At 38.7% G+C, this 21136-nt stretch overlaps 1 protein-coding gene across 3 annotated transcripts in view; it reads right to left on the reverse strand.

Moving 5' to 3' along the window:
* COL14A1 (collagen type XIV alpha 1 chain) overlaps positions 1 to 21136 on the reverse strand; it is a 194873-nt gene that overhangs the window by 118314 nt on the left and 55423 nt on the right. For all 3 annotated transcript variants that reach the window (XM_037166708.2, XM_037166707.2, XM_037166709.2), the window contains exons 6-14: positions 19719 to 19874; positions 18718 to 18837; positions 17328 to 17492; positions 14418 to 14579; positions 11767 to 11918; positions 10496 to 10625; positions 9135 to 9280; positions 6278 to 6407; positions 1280 to 1419 (exon numbers count right to left, since the gene is read on the reverse strand). In XM_037166708.2, the coding sequence (XP_037022603.2) occupies positions 1280 to 1419; positions 6278 to 6407; positions 9135 to 9280; positions 10496 to 10625; positions 11767 to 11918; positions 14418 to 14579; positions 17328 to 17492; positions 18718 to 18837; positions 19719 to 19874 (1301 nt within the window). The remainder of the gene's footprint in view (positions 1 to 1279; positions 1420 to 6277; positions 6408 to 9134; positions 9281 to 10495; positions 10626 to 11766; positions 11919 to 14417; positions 14580 to 17327; positions 17493 to 18717; positions 18838 to 19718; positions 19875 to 21136) is intronic.

A 21136-nucleotide genomic window follows, 5' to 3' on the forward strand; every position in this document is an offset into this window, starting at 1 on the left:
AGGAAGTCACGGTGAGGACACCAGCTTTGGCCACTACCTGGCTACAATCTTATGAGTGACCCAAGCCAATGCTTTCAAAAGCAAAGCAACTAGTCTAAATGACCCCAGCTTTGTCAGATCTGCCCTTAAGAAGATGTAATGAAACAGGCTGCACCATATGTCTGTATCGTTAGCCAATGTGTAGTTATTGCCCATTCATTACCCAATGCTCTGTAGAGGGTGCATTCTGAAAAACACTAAGTAAATTTAATTACAAGGAAAAGTTTGTCTCTGCATATGAAAATACTTGCTTTATTTGGTCAGAAAACAGAAATGATGTAATCCAACATATTTCCCTCTCTGTCTTAGCTTTTTGGACCAAGATAAGGAAAAATAATAAAAATAACTTTGCTAACTATTCTGCTAAAACATACTGCCAAGGAAAAAATGTCTAAAGAGTATTAATTCCTTAGTACAAACTCCTATATCTTCATAGGTTGTAACAGATTCTATTATGCAGAAGTATCATCCTACACAAAATCTGAATTACTCAGTTTAGAGTTTAAGTTTATTGAACCAGGATCTTTCGAATGCCAGTTTACTCAAAAGCAGAGAGATAAACTGGGTAACACTGATATTATTTCTAGTTTACTACTTCCATGAAGATACATACTTCCCCACCCCCATCCAATGGGGAAGATGGTATTTTCCAAAGATGGCCACATCAACGTCAGTCTCTCTTCCCGCACGCCTCCCTCTGTGGGACTTGTGTTCCCTCCACCTTCTTGAGTCCATCAGGGACCTGTCCAATCTCCTACCAGAGGAGACTGGTAGAGTCTGGTGGAGATGATAGTCTGTAACTTCTGATGCTAGATAACTCAAGGTGACAGCTTCCATGTAGCTTTCACTCTGCCTCTGTCTCTTCAAATGCATGCCTGGGGACTCCTGAGCCAACACAAAGAGCAGCCATGCCAGAGGACTCGTGTGAAGAGTCTCCTTAGACACACAGACAGCTGCTTCCACCCCCAGCTGATCCAGTCTTCCCAAACCAGGCCCCAGACCTATGAATCAGGAAGGCACTGTGAGGGTACCAGTTTCAGCCACTCCCTGGCTACAATTTCATGAGTAACCCCAAGCCAGAACTACACAGCCAAGCTCTAATTCTGGACCCAAAGACACTGTGAAAGAAAATAATTAGTATTTTTTTAGCTACTATGTTTTGGGATGGTGAGTTATGCAGCCATTAAAAATAAAACTAATATACAACCAGTGGAAAATTAGACATGGTGTTCCAACTTACCTCATTAATTTCAGTCCCATCTGCATTGTTATATACAATTCTGTAACCCGTGACCTTTCTTGAAGTCGGGTCCCAGGCTATCCGGGCACTGTTAGAGCCAACATTGGAGATTCTCAAGTTTCTTGGTGGACTTAAGGGCACTTTGCAGTACATGGAATAGGAAATAATTAAAATTTTAAATAATATACATGTAAAAAAGACCAAAAACAGCATCTTTGACTTCTGAGTTACTTACAAATGGAAATTTTCATCCAGATAATAACTTATAACAGAAAAAGTTTTCCTTCTAAGGAATATCTAGTAGTGATAAATTACACATGCTTAGACATTAATAAGATTTAGGTAAATTTTTTGTGCCTTTCTTCTCCCATCAATGCTAGTGTAGTCTGGTGTAAAGAAGTAACCTAACAGTTCGACGAGGACACCTAAAATTAAATCTTAGCTATTCCACTCACTGATCATATGATACTGGCAAAGTCACTTGACTGGTCCTCTCCCCAATTTCCCATGTGCAAAATCAGGCAGATGCCTACCTACCTGCCCTCTCCACTTTAACCTGTTAGGCATTTCCAAGCCAGTCCAACACTGAGCCACTAACTCCTGCCACCGCTCCCAACCTTTTTTCTTGGTCTCTGCCCCTGAGCACATAGAAAAACAATTCTTCCCATTGCTCAGGCCAAAAACCTTCAAGTCGGCCAAGATTCAGGTTTCTGAACACATGCCACCTTCTCAGCGAGACTTCCCATGATCATCTCATATAAAATAATCCTTCCACCCCACAGTACCTATCTCATTTCCCTGACTTTTTTTTAATTGCACATTTATTGGTCTACTGTTCATCTCCCCCACTATATTATAATCTCAGAGGGTTAAGGAATTTGGTTTTATTTTCTTCTGGGCTTTATCCCAATATAGCAAGCACTCAATAAATATTTGTTGAATTGATGAGCAGGACTACACTTGAATAAAGCTCAGTGACTTTCTGAGACTAGATAAAAATAAACACTTTGCTAAAACAACACTTTAAATATTGTTTTAAAAAATATTTAAAGAGGTGTTGGTATTTCCTCAGATTCCTGACTATCAATCCCATAATGTTTTGCATTTCTCAAGAGCTCCCTCTGATTCAACAGATTAATACCTATCAATAATCTTTGACAGTTTTGTGAGCTTTTACAGGTTTATAGTAAAAACAATGGTTAAGATGCATTTCATGCTTTCTATGAGTCTGAGATATACACATTATCTCATTAAATCCTTACATTAGACTGCAAGGATAGAGTTATAATTATCCCCACTATATAGATCAGGAAACTAAGGTAACTTGGCCAAAGTCACAGTTAGTAGGAACAGAAGAGCAGTTAGGGTGTAACCCAGGCAACTGATCAACTGATTTATGAACTTGTGATATAGCATTGATAGAGCCAGCAAAGCAATAACCTAGAAGATAAATAATGACAGCTTTCAGCCATAGTACAAAGCATAATGTTTCCTAACCCCTAAGGTCAATTCTTTCATTAATTCTATATATACACATACATATATATATAGAACATATACTATGCATATATTCAATATATATTACTGTAATATATATTGAGTTAATATATATAATTTGGCTATATTTATATATTATTTGGCAATAAAGGGCCTATAAGGCTCAATATATACATATTGAATTAGTATATGTATTATATTACATTATATTATTTGGCCATATATATGTGTATGTGTGTGTATAATATATATATGTATGTATGTGTGTGTGTATATATATGTGTATATATATATATAAATTTGACAATAAAGAGCCTATAAGACTTAGTGACTCTCAAACTTACCCTTAAGTATTGAGAGAAAAATTGTAGGAGAGAAAAGCAATATAATTATTTTAAGAGTTGTGCACATTTTGCTCTAAATTTTTCTGAAATTCAGTTAAATTTGGCAGCATGATGAAACAATGTCTAGTTTCCTTAGTTCATAAAAATGGCAATCTAAATGATGATGGACAGATACTTGATTTTTGGTGGTAAACACACAATTCAATATATAGATGCTGTATTATAGAATTGCACACTTGAAATCTTATCATTTTATTAACCAATGTAACCCAAAATATTCAGAAAAATATCTTTAAAAATAAAATAAAAACCAGTCTAATAAAAAGAATATTCTCAGGAACAACTACCCAGGACATTAGTTTTTAGTTCTAGCCATAGTAATCAGACAAGAAAAATAAATAAAAGGCAACCAAATTGGAAAGGAGGAAGTAAAACTGTCATTATTTGCAGATGACATGATAGTGTACATAGAAAACCTTATAATCTCCACAAAAAAAACTACTCAACCTAAAATTTAATTTGGTAAAATAGTGAGATACAAAGTCAATACTCAATAATCCAAGGCACTTTCATACAACAACAATGAAATATCAGAAAATAAACCAGGAAAAATATCCCACTTACTATAGCAACAAGAAAAATAAAGTATCTAGGAATAAACTTAACCAAAGAGGTAAAAGATCTATACTCAGAAAACTACAAAACACTGAAGAAAGACATTAAGTAAGATACAAATAAGGGGAAACATATACTGTTCATGGATTACAAGAATTAACATATTAAAATGCCCATACTACCCAAAGCAATCTATAGATTCAACACAATCCCTATTAAAAGGCCAACAGTACAGTTCATAGATCTAAAACAAATATTTCAAAAATTTATATGAAACCAAAAATGACCCCGAATAGCCACAGCAATCTTGAGAAAAAAGAACAAAGTAGGAGGAATCACAATATGTGATATCAAACTATACTACCAGGCTACTATAAACAAAACAGTCTGGTAGTGGTATAAGAACAGACACATAGATCAATGGAACAGAATAGAGAGCCCAGAAATAAACCCATGTCTCTATGGCCAATTGTTTGACAAAGGGGGCATGAGCATAAAATGGAGCAAAAATAGGTTTGTCAATAAACTGTGTTGGGAGATCTAGACAACTACATGCAAAAAATGAAATTAGACCTCCAAATTACACTATACACCAGAATAAACCCAAGATTAACAAAAGACTTAAATATAAGTTGTGACACCATTAAAGTCTAAGATGAAAACATAGGCAACAAAATCTTAGATATTCCACATAGCAATATTTTTCCTGATATATCTTCTAGAGCAAGGGAAATAAATAAAGGAAAAAAATAAGCAAATGGGACTCCATCAAATAAAAAATACCTCTTCACAGCTAAAGAAAATATCATCAAAATAAAAAGGGATCCAAGCGCACGGGAAAATGTATTTACCAATGATACCTCAGACAAGGGTTTGACCTCCAAAATATATAAAGAACTCACATGACCCCCCTCTAGGAATACAAACAATCTGATTAAAAAATGGGCAAAGGACCTGAACAGACACTTCTCCAAGGACATACAGAGGGCCCGGAGACACATGGAAGGATGCTCAACATCACTAGCCATCAGAGAGATGCAAATTAAAACCACAATGAGATGCCACTTTACACCAGTCAGAATGGCCATCCTTAATAAATCAACAAATAAGTGATGGTGAGGTTGTGGAGAAAAGGGAAGCCTAGTGCACTGTTGCTGAGAATGTAGACTGGTGCAGCCACGGTGGAAAATGATATGGAATTGCCTCAAAAAAAGGAAAAATGGAACTGCCTTTTGACCCAGTCATTCCACTGCTGGGATTATACCCTAAGAATCCTGAAACACCAATTCAAAAGAATCTATGCACTAGTTCATAGCAGCATTAGTTACAATAGCCAGGTGCTGGAAACAGCCTAAGTGCCCATCAGTAAATGAGAGGACCAAAAAACGGTGGTACATTTGCATAATAGAATACTACACAGCAGAAAGAAAGAAGGAATTTTTACCCTTCACAACAGCATAGATGGAACTGGAGAATATTATGCTAAGTGAAACAAGCCAGGCGGTGAGGGACAAATACCATATGATTGCACCCATAAATGGAACCAAATAAAACAAACAAGCAAGCAAAATAGAACCAGAGACATGAAAACAAGGAATGGACTGACAACAACCAGAGGGGAGGAAGGAGAGAAATAAGGGTGGAAACACAGGGAAGGGACTGGTTAAGAAACATATATGGTGACCCATGGACATGGGCAACAGGGCAGGGATTGACTGTGGGATGAGGAGGTGGGACGGGAGGAGAGCAAAGGGGGAAGATGGGGACAACTGTAGTAGAACGACAAAATATTTAATAAAAAGTAGGTTTTAAAAATAACCATAAAAATTACTAGTAATGGTAGGAGTCATACACATTTTATAACATAAAGAAATGAATATTTTGAGAGAAATATAGATGAGTAGTTGGAAAGAATTTACTTAAGTGATATATTAGATACTGTCTAGCATGACTTATTTCTTCTGCATTGGGATTTCCCAGCTTTTTGGGGGAGGAGAGGGTTGTTTATTTGCTGTTTTAATTACATTTGTCTTTCTTCAAAGAGCAAGAACAGCCCTGGCTGGTGCGGCTCAGTGAATTGAGCGCGGGCCTGTGAACCACGCGATCGCGGTTTGATTCCCAGTCAGGGCACATGTCTGGGTTGCAGGCCAGTTCCTAGCAGGGGACTCATGAGAGGCAACCATACATTGATGTTTCTCTTCTTCTCTCCTTCCCTTTCTCTCTAAAAATAAATAAATAAAATCTTAAAAAAAAAAAAAAGAGCAAGAACAATATGGCCTTAATTAACAAAGAATGAATGTGGGAGAAAACTTCTTTATCATTAAATGTCCATGTATGTTTCCCAAATAAAATTTTAAAGACAAAAGCACCATAGAAATTGTGCTATTCATCTTATCCCAAATACATCCCAAAATACACATTTTCTTAAGTTATGATTTAGCTCTTAAGGGGTTGAAACCTAAACCAGTATTTCCAATTCTGAATCCCAATGTTGATTTGGGCTTTCACTACAGCATTTCATCTTAGTGACGGAACTACTCACATGTTGTTTCTTGTCCTGAAACAGGATCACTGGCCTCTTCTCCAAACATAGCATAAACTGTCACCGTGTATTCCGTGTTGGGCAGCAGCCCACTCAGTTCAATATCAGTGTGGGTCTGTCCAATTTTCATCTGGAAAAACACGCGTTATCAGGTTGTGTGCCAATGTATCTTATGCATGCTGATCAGAGTGGAACGGGATGAAGGTGGGACCTCACGGAATAAGACTGTCTCCTCACCACCCCCTTCACCAAACAGGCTTTGGTAGTAATCTGTTCATTGTCACATCACGTTACATTAGGAACAGATGCTCTGGAACCATATAAAACTAAACACACCCGTGTGTGCTGTTTTAGGGTAACTCTTTACATCTGGACGAGTGGCAACTGCAGCAAGAATAAGTGTTGAGTATTTGGTCCTCAGAAGAGTGTGGGCAGAATTGAATCAGAAATGTTTTCTAGAAAGAGTATAAGCTCCAGGCCAGCGTGCTGCGGGCAGTGCCAAGTGGGCATCTCTCCCCACTGGGCTAATTCTAGCCAGTCGCCTGGCCGGAAGCCCAGGCTTTGCTTCCAACCCAGTTGAGCTGGACCAGTTTTGTTGCCAGTTCAACAAAGTGGCCTGCCTGCCTGGACTGCACGTCTCTTCCAGGGTTCAGAAGAGATCATCCCACCTTGATGCCCAAGGTGGCAACTTGCTTTTTTATTCTGGCGTGACATTAATGACCCATGGAGTAAGCTGGCCAGCATTCTCAGCTGGGTGACAGCTGGGTGACAGCTGCGTAACAGGCTGCTTTGGAGGGAAGACAAACATCTCCATCGACAGCATCCAGTCACACCACTTCTGATGTTATTATTGTCAAATGAAAATTTTTCATTTTGAGACATCTCAACATTCATAATAAAAATGTGGGAGAAATACTATAACACACCCTGATGTATCCACCACTTGAATTTAATAAATATCAACACTTTGTCATATTGACTTCAGATCTGATTTTAAAAGAATATATTCAGATAAAACAAAAGGTCTCCTCATTCCTTCTGCTCGCAAGCTCTACCCTAATGTTGAGCTGTATCTTTTGATCCATTTTTGTTTACTCCTACATACTCCTGTATATATCTCTACATAACCTGTGGTTCTGTATGTTTAACAACATACGTAAGTGGAACTACAACACCATAGAATTTTTAGACTTTTTTTCCTCTGTCAACATTATGTTTCAGATTTATCCACATTGATCCACAGGGACAGAGCTAACAATATTTGATTCCTTTATGGTATCCTTTTGTGTAAACATGCCTCTGTCTTCCTTTCCTCTTGATGAACATGTCAATGGCTTGCAACATTTTGTTCTGACCAAGTCCCTGCACTGAAAATCCTTGCAGGATTCTTTGCTATGACAAAAACCTCTAAACTGTATGTCTTCGACTTGATGAAATATTGCAAATTATTCTCCAAGGCAACACTACGAATTTCCATGAAGTGATTCTATTTCTCCACATGCTCAATAATATGCAATGTTATCAGACTTTAAATGTCATTTACTAATTGATTGTCTATGAACTGGTACCTCTTCTTCTTTCTCTCTTTCCTAGTAAAGCTGTGTGCATCTTTCCAACAGCATTTTTAAGTCTCCCTTCTGCCAAAATAATTCAAATCAATATTAAATTCAAATGGTCAAAAGCTGCCTAAACTTCACACATAGTACATCACCAATGCTCTGTTCTTGACACTCAGATTTACCACCTTGTTGGCCCTAAAAATTTCTGTCACCAGAGGCAGATTTTAGACAACGTTGAAGAATCAATTCTGAACTCCTCTTCTTGTCCACCTGCCTGGTCAGGGCACTGCCAAGTCTCATAGGCACTTCCTCTTCAGTCCTGGAACACCTATTTTACAGTCACTGCTTCCTGAATTAAAAAGAAGGACTAACACAAGTCATGTAAAAGTCAAAGATTCATCATTGAAAAAGGAAAAATGCAAAAAGTCCATATCAATGAGAACATTTGTTTGCCTCGCAAATTGGCAAAAAAAAAATTTCTAAGTCAGTGTACATGGGGAAACAGTCATTTGCAAACTACAGATAGAAATACAAACTAGATAAAATGTCTCTAAAGTCATTTGGTAATACCTTGTGTGACAATTGGCATACCCTCTGAAAAAAGAAAATCTATTTCCAGGACTTTATCCTAATAATCAGACAACCATACACAGTCTTATTTTAAAAATAGTCACAAAGCAGCCCTGGCTGGTGTGGCTCAGTGGACTAAGTGTCGGCCTGTAAACCAAAGGGTCACTGGTTTGATTCCCAGTCAGGGCACATGCCTGGGTCATGGGCCAGGTCCCCAGTAGGGGGTATGTGAGAGGCAACCATGCATTGATATTCCTCTTCCTCTCCTTTTCCTTCCCTTCCCCTCTCTCTAAAAATAAATAAAGAGTCTTTTTTTTTAAATGGTTACAAATGTTGGTTTCAAATACAGAAAACTATCTAAATGTCCAATAACACTAGTTTCATCAAACATGACCTGGTAAAAAAACAATAGTAAAATGCAATAAAGATGTTTAAAGTACTACAGATTAATAAAATATTACTTAATGGTACGGAAAGATATTCACAATATCCATAATGAATACCAAAAAGCACAAAAACATTCCCATTTGTTGTGTCCAAAACGCACTGAAAAAGGCTTTAACTAAACGTGAACAACTGACTACCTCCAGGTAGCGAAGTTACAAGTGATTTTTTCCTCTTGCTTAACGTGAAGTTTATAAATTTTACACAATTAAAATTTTATGGCAAAGAAGTCTATTTCAGGCAAGTCAAGGGTCCCAGGACTCGAGTGGGCAGCGGGTGGTTACCTCCTTCTCGTCCCCGGCCAGGCCCTCCGTGAGCGGGGCGTAGAGGATCAGGTAGCCCGACGCCCCGGCCACCGCGCTCCACTTTGCCCGCAGACTGCTCTCAGTCACGTCATACAGTTCAAGGTTGGAAGCAATGGGTAAGGCAACTGTAAGGAGAGATTATTTATTTTAATATTCATCTGTTACCAGGGTGCTTGCTCCTTTCCAAGTATTCAGCTGAAAACTAAGTATACATAGTTTACTTTTCAGATGACTGTCATCTTTAAATCTGTTTGCCTAGCCTGCAGGGGCAAACGGTGAATGTTAAAAGCAGGAGTGGCATCTTCTAGTATCTTGTAGCCCACTACGAACAGGCACCTTTCTCTGAGAGCCAGTCAAGAGCAAGAAGACTACTCCCACCATCGTTTTATGTCTATCACCAAATAGTGTCTAACACGTAGCAGCCATTAAAAATTGGGTTGGGTCACTTAACACAACAACAGAATGGGCAGCTGGATGAGCAAATACATGAATGAATCAGTACTCACTGACACATTCAGTCAGGGACAGTAATGAGACATGACTAGGTCGCCATAGGTTTGAGAAAAATGGTATAATTAAGACTGCCCATATCTGTAAGGTGGGGAGAGAGATTAAGGATAAATTACAAGTTCCTGGCTTTAACAATGCCAATAAAAACTATGAAATGTTTTAAAATATAAATCTAAGCCCTCCATACCGTGGCCCTGCCTACATTTCCAAACACAATGTCAAGTTCAGGACTTTGTTTACATGTGCACACTTTGATAGAAGAGCCTGTAGCACTTCGTTGCACTAATTTGCTCGCACGTCCTCGGTTTGCACTCCCTCCCTTACTGGACAAAAACTTCCTTCAGGGCAGGAATTGTTACTAAAATATTTCTGAAAAAGAGAGAGCATTAATGTCTGCCTTACCAATCGTTGTCAGGGATAAATTCAACAATGTAATAAGCAGGAGTGGGATTATCATAGTGCCACTTTGTTATTGGTGGTGTTTATACCACTATTGTGTTATCAGCGGCAGAGTTTTTAAACCAACTTTGCAAACTGCCTAGCATGTAATAGGGCCTCAGTTCACATCTGAAGTAACTAAATGAGTGGGTAATCGTGTTTTCTAAGGTGACATTTCCCAGGATTGTCAGCGTGTGTGTGTGCGTGTTTTCACCATCATGCTCAGGTAAGGAATTACTAGTATTCAGAAGCTTGTTTTAATTGCAATGATATTAAAAAATGAAAATAGATACAACATAGTTTCCTTGTAATTCTACTAGGCAGGAGAGCTACAGAGTCCCTTCTCTGCTTCTAATGACAAAGTCAAGGTTAGTGCTGAGTTCAGTACATACGTGTGGTTTCGGTTCCCCGTAGGCCTTCACTGGCGGTGTGAGGATAAACTGCAAAGACCGCCACCTGATACTCAGTCAAAGACATCAAGTTTTTCAGCACCGTGGAATTTACACTTCCGTCCACCACCACCTGTGTGAAGAGCAGCAGTTCAGGGATGAGAGTGTGAAGTGTCCCAATGCAGAATTCAAATAAAAAAGCAACAATATCTCTAGCAGGATCACTTCACTAAATATGTTATTATCTGTGCCACGCCCTCTTCCCATTGAGAGTCAGTTCTTCTTGAATTCCTACATGAAGTGTACACCTTTTACGGAAGATGTCCAAAGTCCCCTATGAATTCCTATCTAATGGAAATTGTGGCATTCTTATCCTAATCTACTAGTCTACTAAGTCCCCTTAATAACATTCCACATGTGATATTTCTCCCTGGGGCTTTGAGAAGCATTTAGAAGGTTGATTAGTCATGAAAGAGATAGAACCCTTGGAAGCATTCTGATTTTTTATTTTTATTTTTATTTTTTTGGTTCGGATGATTTAAACCTCCAGGATCTACTTCTCTAACATTTGCAAAAAAAAAAAAAAAAAAAAAGGATAATCCCTGCCATAATACAGAAAAAAATTGGGTGACATGCTGAGGTTAGTCAGGGTTAGAACAATAAAAGGTTAGCACTTTAAAAAAGAGACGTGTCCCCACTTGTTAACATGTTCCCTGTGAACTGCTGTATCAGAGGTAGAACCTGGGAAGAACTCAATCATCTGGCAGCATGTATCCTCCTGTGATGGCCAAACAATGAAAAAGGCCAGCCCCGGCTGCTTTCCTATGGTTTCTCCATTGCCCTCATCTCCACAAACATCCAGAACACAGCCCCGGAGGGACTATGTGACCACTTAATTGGCAACACACAGACTCCATTAAGGTAGAAAGTTCAGATCACTCCCGAAGTAGAAAGAATCCATGAATACCAAAAGCGGGCTCTGGCCAGATAGTTAACTACTGACTTCTTTTGCTTTAGAACTAATTTTTAAAAAGAAGAAACGTCAACATACGTTGTGTTAGAAACGGATACATGGCATTCTGAGGATTATTTGATGGAGGTAAGAGGGAAAGATGTAAATTAACTACATGGACACAGGGAAATGCATTTAAGTCAAATAATTTGAAAGGTTTGTGATCGATTGATCTTCTTTATCCATTTTGGTCTTGTCCTCACTACTGTAGAAAACTTGAAAAAATGAAAACAATGGTGTGAAAATATTAGGTCCTTGTTACCTCATCGGGTTTTCCGCCCCTGGTCGGATAATACACCACTCTGTATTTTTCCACCTTCCCCGGGGCATGAGTCCAGTTAACCATGAAGCTTCTGGCAGTGACTTCAGAAGTAATCAACTCCGTAGGCGGCCCAATGGTAGCAAGGGCTAAGGCTAAATTGAAGAAACAATACAATGAACCGTTCCCCCAAAGTTATTTTTTATGAACCTAGGAAATCCAATTAGCCAGAAATGACTGTTGATTTTATGCTACATCTCAGATTTTTATCTCTAGGTAAGTTGACTCAGCTATTCATTCCTATATTTGTTCATGAAAACATTTAAGTGTCTATTAAGTACCAATCCCTATGCTAGGTTGTAAGGATACAAACCTAAATAAGACATAGTCCCTGATTCTAAAGAACTTGCTTAAAGAAATTGCTGTAGTAAAAAACAAAAACACGGCGTTAATTGAGCATGTGTGTATCTACAGACACTCTTCCAAGCTTTTTAGAAGTATTATTTTACTTAATTCTCAGTATTTACTATTATTCTTCCCATTTTGTAGGTGAGAAAACCAAGGCACAATGAAATTAAATCACTCGCCCAAGTCTCACAATTAATAACTATCAGAGCTGAGAGTGATACTCAAGCTTCCTGACCCAAGATTCCGTGTTTTTAGGCATTAGATGGTAGCTACACTGAAGACTCCAGTTCAACAAATGGCTAACAGCTAAAAGTAAAACAAGAAGAAAAAGCAACTAACATACTGAAGACCCACCATGAACTAGATACTGTGTAAGCACTTCGTGTTATATACATGTTAAAGTAAATGATCCCACAAGAGATTTAGGGCATGTTAAATTCAGGGTCCTTGAACTTCAGCTTTTCTTCCTCCGTAGGGGCACTTACCCACAGGACTTTAGTAACATAATACTGGAAGGGAAACATAGTTATTAAACACTAACTATGACCAGGAACAGTATAATATGCTTTATCAGCAACACACGTAGAGATTTTTCTGCGGGAAAAGCTGAGTTCTAATATTCTCTCATTAAGAGGCTCAGAGAAGTTTGTTCAGGAAACTATTGCTTGGCTGCCCAGCCTAGTTTCTCACCAAAATTAAATGTTTTGGCTCTGCAAGAGACCTTGTAAAAGGATGAAAAGGCAAGCTACAAATTGGGAGAAAATATTAACAAACCACATATCCAAAAAAGAATTAGTATCTAAAATATAAGTAAAGATTTCTCAAAACTTGACTGTTGAAAACTAAACATAAAAACAAAACCAAAAGAAGTCCAATTGGATGGAAATGGGCAAAAGACATGAACTGACATTTCACCAAAGAGCATATACCAAATGCAAATGAGCATGTGAAAAGATGTTCAACTTCACTGGCTATCTGGGAAATGTCAATTAAAACTACAGCGAGCCCTGGCTGGTGTGGCTTAGTGGATAGAATGCCAGCCTGCGAACTGAATGGCTGTCGGTTCAATTCCTGTTCAGGGCACGTGCCTGGGTTGCAGACCAGGTCCCCAGGTGGGGGTGTAAGAGGCAGCTTATCAATGTATCTCACACATGGATGTTTTTTCCTTCTTTTCTCTCTCTCTTCCCCTCTCTCTAAAATTAAATAAATAAACTCTTTAAAAAACATAATGAAATATCACTACACACGTATCAAAAAGGCCAAGATAAAAAACAGTAGCAACAATAAATGTTGGTGACAAGGCACAGAACTGGGGTCACTCATGTATCATTGTTGGGAATGTGAAATGCTACGGCCACTGGAAAAGAAGCATGGCAGTTTTCGAACTAAAACTAAAGTAAACATAAAACTACAATATGATACAGCAACTGCACTCTTGGACTGTATCCCAGAGAAACGAAAACATATGTTCACATAAGAACCTATATATAAATGTTCACAGCAGCTTTACTTGTTACAACCACGAACATAAACAATTCAGATGTCTGTTGATGCGGGAATGGTTAAACAAACTGTGGTACATCCACACCGCAGACTGGGCCACAGCAATTAAAAGGAAGAGGAATCCATACGTGCAACAACATGAATGAATCTCCAGGGATTTACCCTGAGTAAAGAAAACCAGTCCCCAAAGGTTGCATACCACATCATTCCATCTATATAAAATTTCAAAATAAAAAAAACTAGAGACAGAGAACTGATCAGTGGCTGTCAGGGGTTAGGGAGCGGTCAGGGGAGGGACAGAAGTGAATGTGGCTAAGAAAGGACAACAGGAACGATCCTTGTGGTGACAGAAATGTTCCCTATGGTGACTGGGCCACTGCCAACACCCCACTGGTGACTGACAGCAGACTGTAGTTTTGCAACATGTTACCATCGAGGGAAACTGGAAAAGTATACACAATCTTTTTCTACTATGTAAATGGTCAATTATCTCAAAATCCAATGTTCAATAAACATGATGGTTTAAATGCAACACCGTGGAGAAAAGTATCCCATGGTTCAAGTATTCTTCTTTCACGCCCACAGAGCCGCCAATATACCCCATTTCTACTCTTATGATTCATTCACTACTTCGGAGAATAAAGGACTCTAGTTAGAAAGTCAAGATTAAGGATGCTAAGAATCTTCTAACCCACGACAGCCTCTGAGAGGCCCCGGATGGCTGCCCTCTGAGATTCGTTCACCTTTGATCTCCCGGTCCTGCTCTTCCACGCGGAGGCACACGGTCCGCGTCAGGCTCTCCACCACCGTGTGCATCAGGTCGAATTCGGCGACGTTGTACACGTGAGTGCTGTCCGGTTCCGAGGCGATCTCCTGCAGCTCGTTCTCGTCCGCGTTCTTCACCCCTTGCATTGAGGACAACAGGGAGGGTTGTGACATTCATGGCCCACGTGGCAAAGCAGTTGCAGCCTTCCCAGCCCGATCCCCTCCTTTTCTACCGCCATCGGTGAACGCATGGGCTACCTGAACGGGGCACATCTCACTCTCCTGATGCTTTTTAAAAGTCTCCTTCAAAATCCTTTTTAAATGGTTTATCTTAATTTTTGCAGTAAGTCTTAACCAGAAGATATATTAATAAAACTGACTTTAATCTTGCATGACCATTGCAGATGCAAAAGTTATTAAACCAGTATTATAAACTACCAAAACTTCAGGTATAAACACATGGACAAAGAACTAAGGGGGGATGGAAATGGGAGGGAGGTGGGGAGCACTGGGGAGGGGGGTGGGCTGGGATGGGAGTAAAACACAGAAAACTGTACTTGAACAATAATTAAATAAATTTTTTAAAAACTTCAGGTATAAATTTTTATAAAAACAAGGTTACAAGAGGTACTGCTACAATAAAAATAATATATATAATTAATATTATAATTAATGTTATTATAATATAGTATTAAGAGACAGCTTGGGAAAAACTTCTAACATACTCAAGTACAAGTAGCTGGCTAGTACCCATTGCAAACAGGCAAGCTCTGGTTCTTCCACAACAGTTATTGAATTCCCCTACTACAGGTCAAGGGCAATGCCAGGTGTCTGGAATACAGCAAGGAGTAGAGTGATACAGGAAACCCTTCCCCCTCATGCAGCTTCTCCAGTACCTACCTTAGCAGTGGGCTAACACTTAGTGTGCTTACTACGGCCCCAAGTACTTCAGGGTGTTATGTATACCAGCATATTTAATCTTCAAAACCAACCCTAAGAACTGAGCAAAACCATCTCTCTCATTTCCAAGATGAGTAAATGGGTGCACAGAGAGGTTAATTAACTTGCTCAAGGAACCACGCCAGGAAGCATGTACCTGGGGTTCCGCCCAGGCAGCCTAGACCCAAAGTCTCATGCTCTTAGGCACTATATCATGCACCTCTCAGAAGACAGCATGTTAAGTGAGTAAACATTGACTAATGAAAGTAGAATAGAAAAGGGGAGGCACAGGGTGGGTTTTATGGGAGCAAAGGTAGATTTCTCTTTCCCAAGCTTCAACACATAAGAAGCATTTCTTTGTCAATCTCTGACATTGCAATTATCCAAGGGTATTAAAAGAGGTACTTGAGGAAGCAAGGAAGGGAGATGACCTGGGGCAACATGAATTACTTCTTAGATGCCTGGCTCTGCCACCCAATTTATCTTCCAACCTCAACACATGGAGCAACAAAGCCTTGTTTGTCTCACAACGGCTTGCTTTAGGGGGTCAGAGGATAATAATTACTACTGGTTTTCAGGTAATTTCCAAAAAAAAAAAGGTCCAAATCACATCTGAATTTACTTAATGTTTTCAAACTCATCCATCCATTATTAATAAGACCAGAAGATGGAGAGTAAACACATGGATTAATCCCCCATTAGTTTACATCTCCTGAAGGGATTTCCTTTGTTGGAGAAAAGGATAGTAAAATAAAAAGTGAAAATTAAATCAATCTCTTTGATGTTTCTTGCCTGAAGGACTTCTACAATAGTTTCTAAAAGGCACAGTTGGATCTGGGTCCGCAAACAAAATCACATTAGTGCTGAGGCAATGAGCTTAATAATCAGTAATGTCTTTCATGGCAGTCAGACCCAAATTACCTATTTCTCATTTCTCTCTCTCTCTCTGTATGTATGTATACATATATATGTATATCATTTTGCTATTTCTTGGAACTATATGTGTGTGTGAGTATATATGTATATATGTGTATATATATATAAACATATACGCACATATATAGCTCCAAGAAATAGCAAAATGATTCCTTTTCAACAACATGGGAAGAGAGGTAATGATCCTCATGGCTTGGAAGGGATTTGTTTTGTGCAGATTTGGCCTTCGTCACCTTGGTGCCCCAGCACCCACCAGAATGCCTGGCACATGGCAAATAAGCAAATTCTTCTTGAGTGAAGCATTCTATAAACCACATTTTGATAGCAAATCCAGAAATGGGCAAGAGGAACGGTGTCTTGTTTTAGGGTTTGTTTTTGTTTCGTTGGTCTCTGCTAAATAGAAGACCTTCCTACTGCCAAAGAAAATGGGAACGTTTTCATCGAGAGCAAAGTTGCATCATCTAAATATTCTGCAGTTACTCTGCATGTGTGACACACACACACACACACACACACACACACACACACATATCCATCCTATGCCACAAGAATGATATCTTTAAAAGAGTTTCAGAGAAGTAATACTGCCTATCTGTAACTTCATGATTTTTTTCAATAGCTGCAGGACCTTAATGACTTGAAAATAATAAATTAGCTTCTCCATATACTACCAGAAAAGAGATAGCCTATAAAGAGATGTTAAAGAGAAAAGTCCTGACTAATAAAGGGAACAAGTATAAACCTAACCATTGAACTTCACACTTCTCACATTTTATGTGTGGCATCTCACCCAGTGATTCTTGCACTGTAGGTTTCGTGACAGTTACCATCACTTCCATTTCAAATGTACAGAGGTTGTGCTCAGAGCACATGACTAGTCATGATGGGAGGCAAGACCAGAAAACATTCCGGTCTCTCGGCTTTCAATGAAGTGCACTTTGCATTGCATATCATTTTCAGGGGCTGCGTGTCTATCTGCCCCCATTGCTTAAACGGGACTATAAATAACATACCTATGGCAAACAGTTCCACACCAGATTCACGAAGGTTTCTGGATGGTGGAATAATATCATCCTGGGACTTCCCGTCTGTGATTAAAATGCCAATTTTGGAGACTCCAGTCCTTGCTCCTGCTTCTGGCTTAAAGCTATTTTCAAAAATGTAGTTCAAAGCAAGACCTGGGAAAAAAACAAGGAAAAATAAACACAAACTAACCACCTTTAATAAAAATCCTTCCAATTCTGCAAAATGTAACCACAAGGTGAGTAACTCATTGAACTAAGGGGATTTTAATTAGATGGGGACTTTCATCCTCATTTTTACAACAACCTCTTCCTTGACAGATCAGATGAAAATCCACCAAAAGAGAGGTAATAAAAATAACTGAATACTCCATCATTTCAGAAACTAGCATTGTTAAAGAACATTGAATTTGTTACCATCAGACAATGATGGACTTGTGTACAAGAAAGTCTAAACCTTTATAAATTTGGATAAAGCAAGAATGTCCACCCAATAATGACCGTTCCAAATATATTATTATGCCTTCAGCTTTGCTGTTGATGGCCTAGAAAACCAAAAATTCTTTCTATCTCTTTCTTAGAGGTAGTGGGAGCAGATCTAAAAAAATAATTGAGCTCCTGCTTTTTGAGTCTGACACTTTTCCCCAAAAAATAAAAAATAAAAAATGCTGCAATATTGTTACAGAATTTGTGTTAAGTAATTTTGGGGGTTGTCTTAACTAAAAAAACCCATTACATTATACCTCAAATTGGCAAAGCGATTGTCAGGATTTCAGTGGGTTCCTTATAAATCAATGACAGCATCTATATGTTTTAATTTAGCATCTACATTAGCTATCTGTGGAAGGAAATAGCATGCTGTAAGGTTAAAACCTGGGATAACCCCTTGTAGCTGGGATAATTATCATCTAAATAGTCTTACATTCTTTGTTTCTCAAAAATATCAGTGAGCCAAAGATCCCCAAATATTTTCCCGATAACTATGGATGGCAGAATAAGGGTCAAGAAAATACCTTTCTGGAATATAAGGTAGGAATCTGTTTATATTTCATTGACAGGATGGCTGGGAGAGAACACAGGTACAAAGGGAGGGAAAAGGACTCACAAAGGTAAGACAGCTACTGAACAGTATCAGCCCTGGAGAATGCTCCATTTTCTTCTAGGTCAACCTAGCCCTTCTTGGGATATTATATTTATATGGAATGAATTGTCTGGGTTTTAACCCTTAAAGCTGAGTTTGAGAAAAGAGGCATCTAAGAACTTTGGATGCTAGTTTGGTTTTAAAAAATATTATGCTAAGTCTTACAAAGAGGCAGATTAAAGAAATTAACTGTTTTTCAGCCAAATATATTGGTAAAACTGTGGACTGAACAAAACATACCTGTTAGCGTATTTCCTCCTTTGTATGGCAGATTTCGGACGGCTTCGATCACCTCATCCTTTGTGCTAAAGGCGTTCAAGTGCCACTCTATTCTGGGGTCACCGCTGTACTGTGCGAGACCTGGAAAAGAAAGATAAGGAAGCCCACCCAGAAACGATGGGTTACTCAAAGGCCTAATGGGCTATTTGAGGAACTAGAATGATGAACGGCTTAATTCTTGCAACACTTTTTTCTCTGCCTAACTGTGTACTTTCAAGAAGGATTCCTAAAGGACAGTGGGGGGTAGGGGAATCCTGGCATTAATTTAGGGAGTTAATTGGGAGAATTAATTATCTGGGGGCTGAAGAAATATATCTATTTTCTAGGCATTTAGAAATGACCACTTTTAAAAGGGCTAGAAAATAGGTACTTAGTACGTTTTTTAAAAGTCTGGTTATGTTTACAAGTAAAAGGTTTAGATTTATATGCTGGTTTTTATTCTCAAAGGAAGGAGTTTCCTTAAGGGCTATTTAAAAGTAAAACTTGGAGGTTTTATTTGTAATAAAGTAAACATGTTGCTCAAAGATTTGAAAGTTCTTATTTGCTCTTTATCTCAGCTAGACTGAATTTGGCAAAGATTATCTTGTACTAAAAAACTACTTCCAATTTTCACTTATTTTTTAGTTTATTGTTTCAATGGATTGAGCTGTTTCCTTTAAAAATAAAACTTTTACCTGGAAACTTTTTAAGACAACTCTAATTTTTAACTTATTCTTTTTTCTAAGTGGAGAAGATTTTGACTTCCAAAAAATTAAAATGTATTAATAATTAATTGTAGGAATTAATGTGTTCAAAACTAGTAGGAATAAATATTTATTAATGCAAATTTGCATTCTGGGGACACCATTATACTTAAGTCTGTGATTCTGAAAGCCGCTTTGTAGAATTCTTTGAAATTTCTTAGGTAGTTTCCCCAAAGTTTTACATTGATGGCTGACTACAATTTATAGTAGAAGTTGTACCAATTCGAGTCTTCTCTGAGCCCACATCAAACGCTGTAACCAGGTTTTCCAAGAAAAGCCGAACGAGTCTGAAGTTGAACCTTCCAATACTCCAGGAACCATCCACCAGGATTACGATATCAGCAATAGCTGGGGTTTCACAGAAAAATTTCACTTCTGCAAAGGACAAACCAGAAAAGCACCCGTGTTACTGCTGGAGCTTCGAAAAGAGTGAGTCTATTTTAATGTCTTCTAAATAACTCAGTGCTAAGAATACAATAAAGTTCCCATTAAGGCAACTGTATTTTTACAACTCTTTCCTTAAATGCATTTTTACTGGGAAAAAATTGTGGTAACAGCCGGCAGCAAAGCCAGGGTCCTGGAAAATAGTTTGCAAAACACTGGCAGGTTCACACCATCCTGGCAACTCAAGCCTTCTGCATATTTAAGAAAGTAATGTCTGTGCAAAACCCTGCAGCTTTGGGTTTCGGCCTGTAGATTCTTTCCAGGAAAGGTCTGAGCCACGCCAGTGTGAGAAGCTAAGCAAAGGTGGGGAGAGTGGCCAGGAAGCAGAGGCAGCTCTCCCCGTTGTGATAAGAAAGCTAGAGGAAGCAACAGGAGACGAGAAAGAAGGGCCTCTTGGGTTCAAGGAAATGTCAGGGCCTTGCATTAAGTCTAAGGAAGGCACGCCAATGTTTGAGAAGTGTAGGAAGGGTTGTGGAAGAAGAAATTTGGAAAGGACCCAAGAATTTCTCCAAATTCAAACTCTTCTGCTTACAGCATTACCCCCCCTTATTTTCTGGGAATACATTCTGAGACTCTCAGTGGTTGCTTGAAATCATGAATAGTACATATATGTGTGTATGTGTATAAAATAATTTTTCCTATGAATACATACCTATAATAAACTTTATGATTTATCTTTGGCATAACCTGGTTTTCTAAATGCCAGCATCTCTACTCTTATTCTTTGGAGCCATTATTAAGTCAAATAAGGGTGACTCACACACAAGCACTTTGATGCTGTGACAGTGGATCTGATGACCTCGATGGCTACTGAGTCACTCACAGGTGGGACACGTATACAGAGCAGATACGCTGGACAAAGGGATGATTGGTGGCCTGAGCGGAGTGGATGGAGGTGGAGCGGATGGTGAGGGATTTCATCTCGTTACTCAAAATGGTGCTCAATTTAAAACTTAACGAGTTGTTTACTTCTAGAATTTGCCATTTAATGTCTTTGGGGTCACAGGCGACCCCAGGTAACTGAAACCACGGAAAGTGAAGCAGTCAATAAGGGCGACTACTGTATTGTGTCTATGTGGCCATAAGATTCTATCCCCTAAAATCATTTAAGAAATTGATTTATTTTTAAATGGCTCAAGTAGGCCTCAGAATAAGGACCTAAAACAGGATGTCTAGGGGCTGGAAAGTCCTGG

The sequence above is a fragment of the Artibeus jamaicensis genome, unplaced genomic scaffold, assembly GCF_021234435.1.
Source record: "Artibeus jamaicensis isolate MK-2021 breed Jamaican fruit bat unplaced genomic scaffold, CSHL_Jam_final scaffold_916, whole genome shotgun sequence".
NCBI classification, from domain to species: Eukaryota; Metazoa; Chordata; class Mammalia; order Chiroptera; family Phyllostomidae; genus Artibeus; species Artibeus jamaicensis.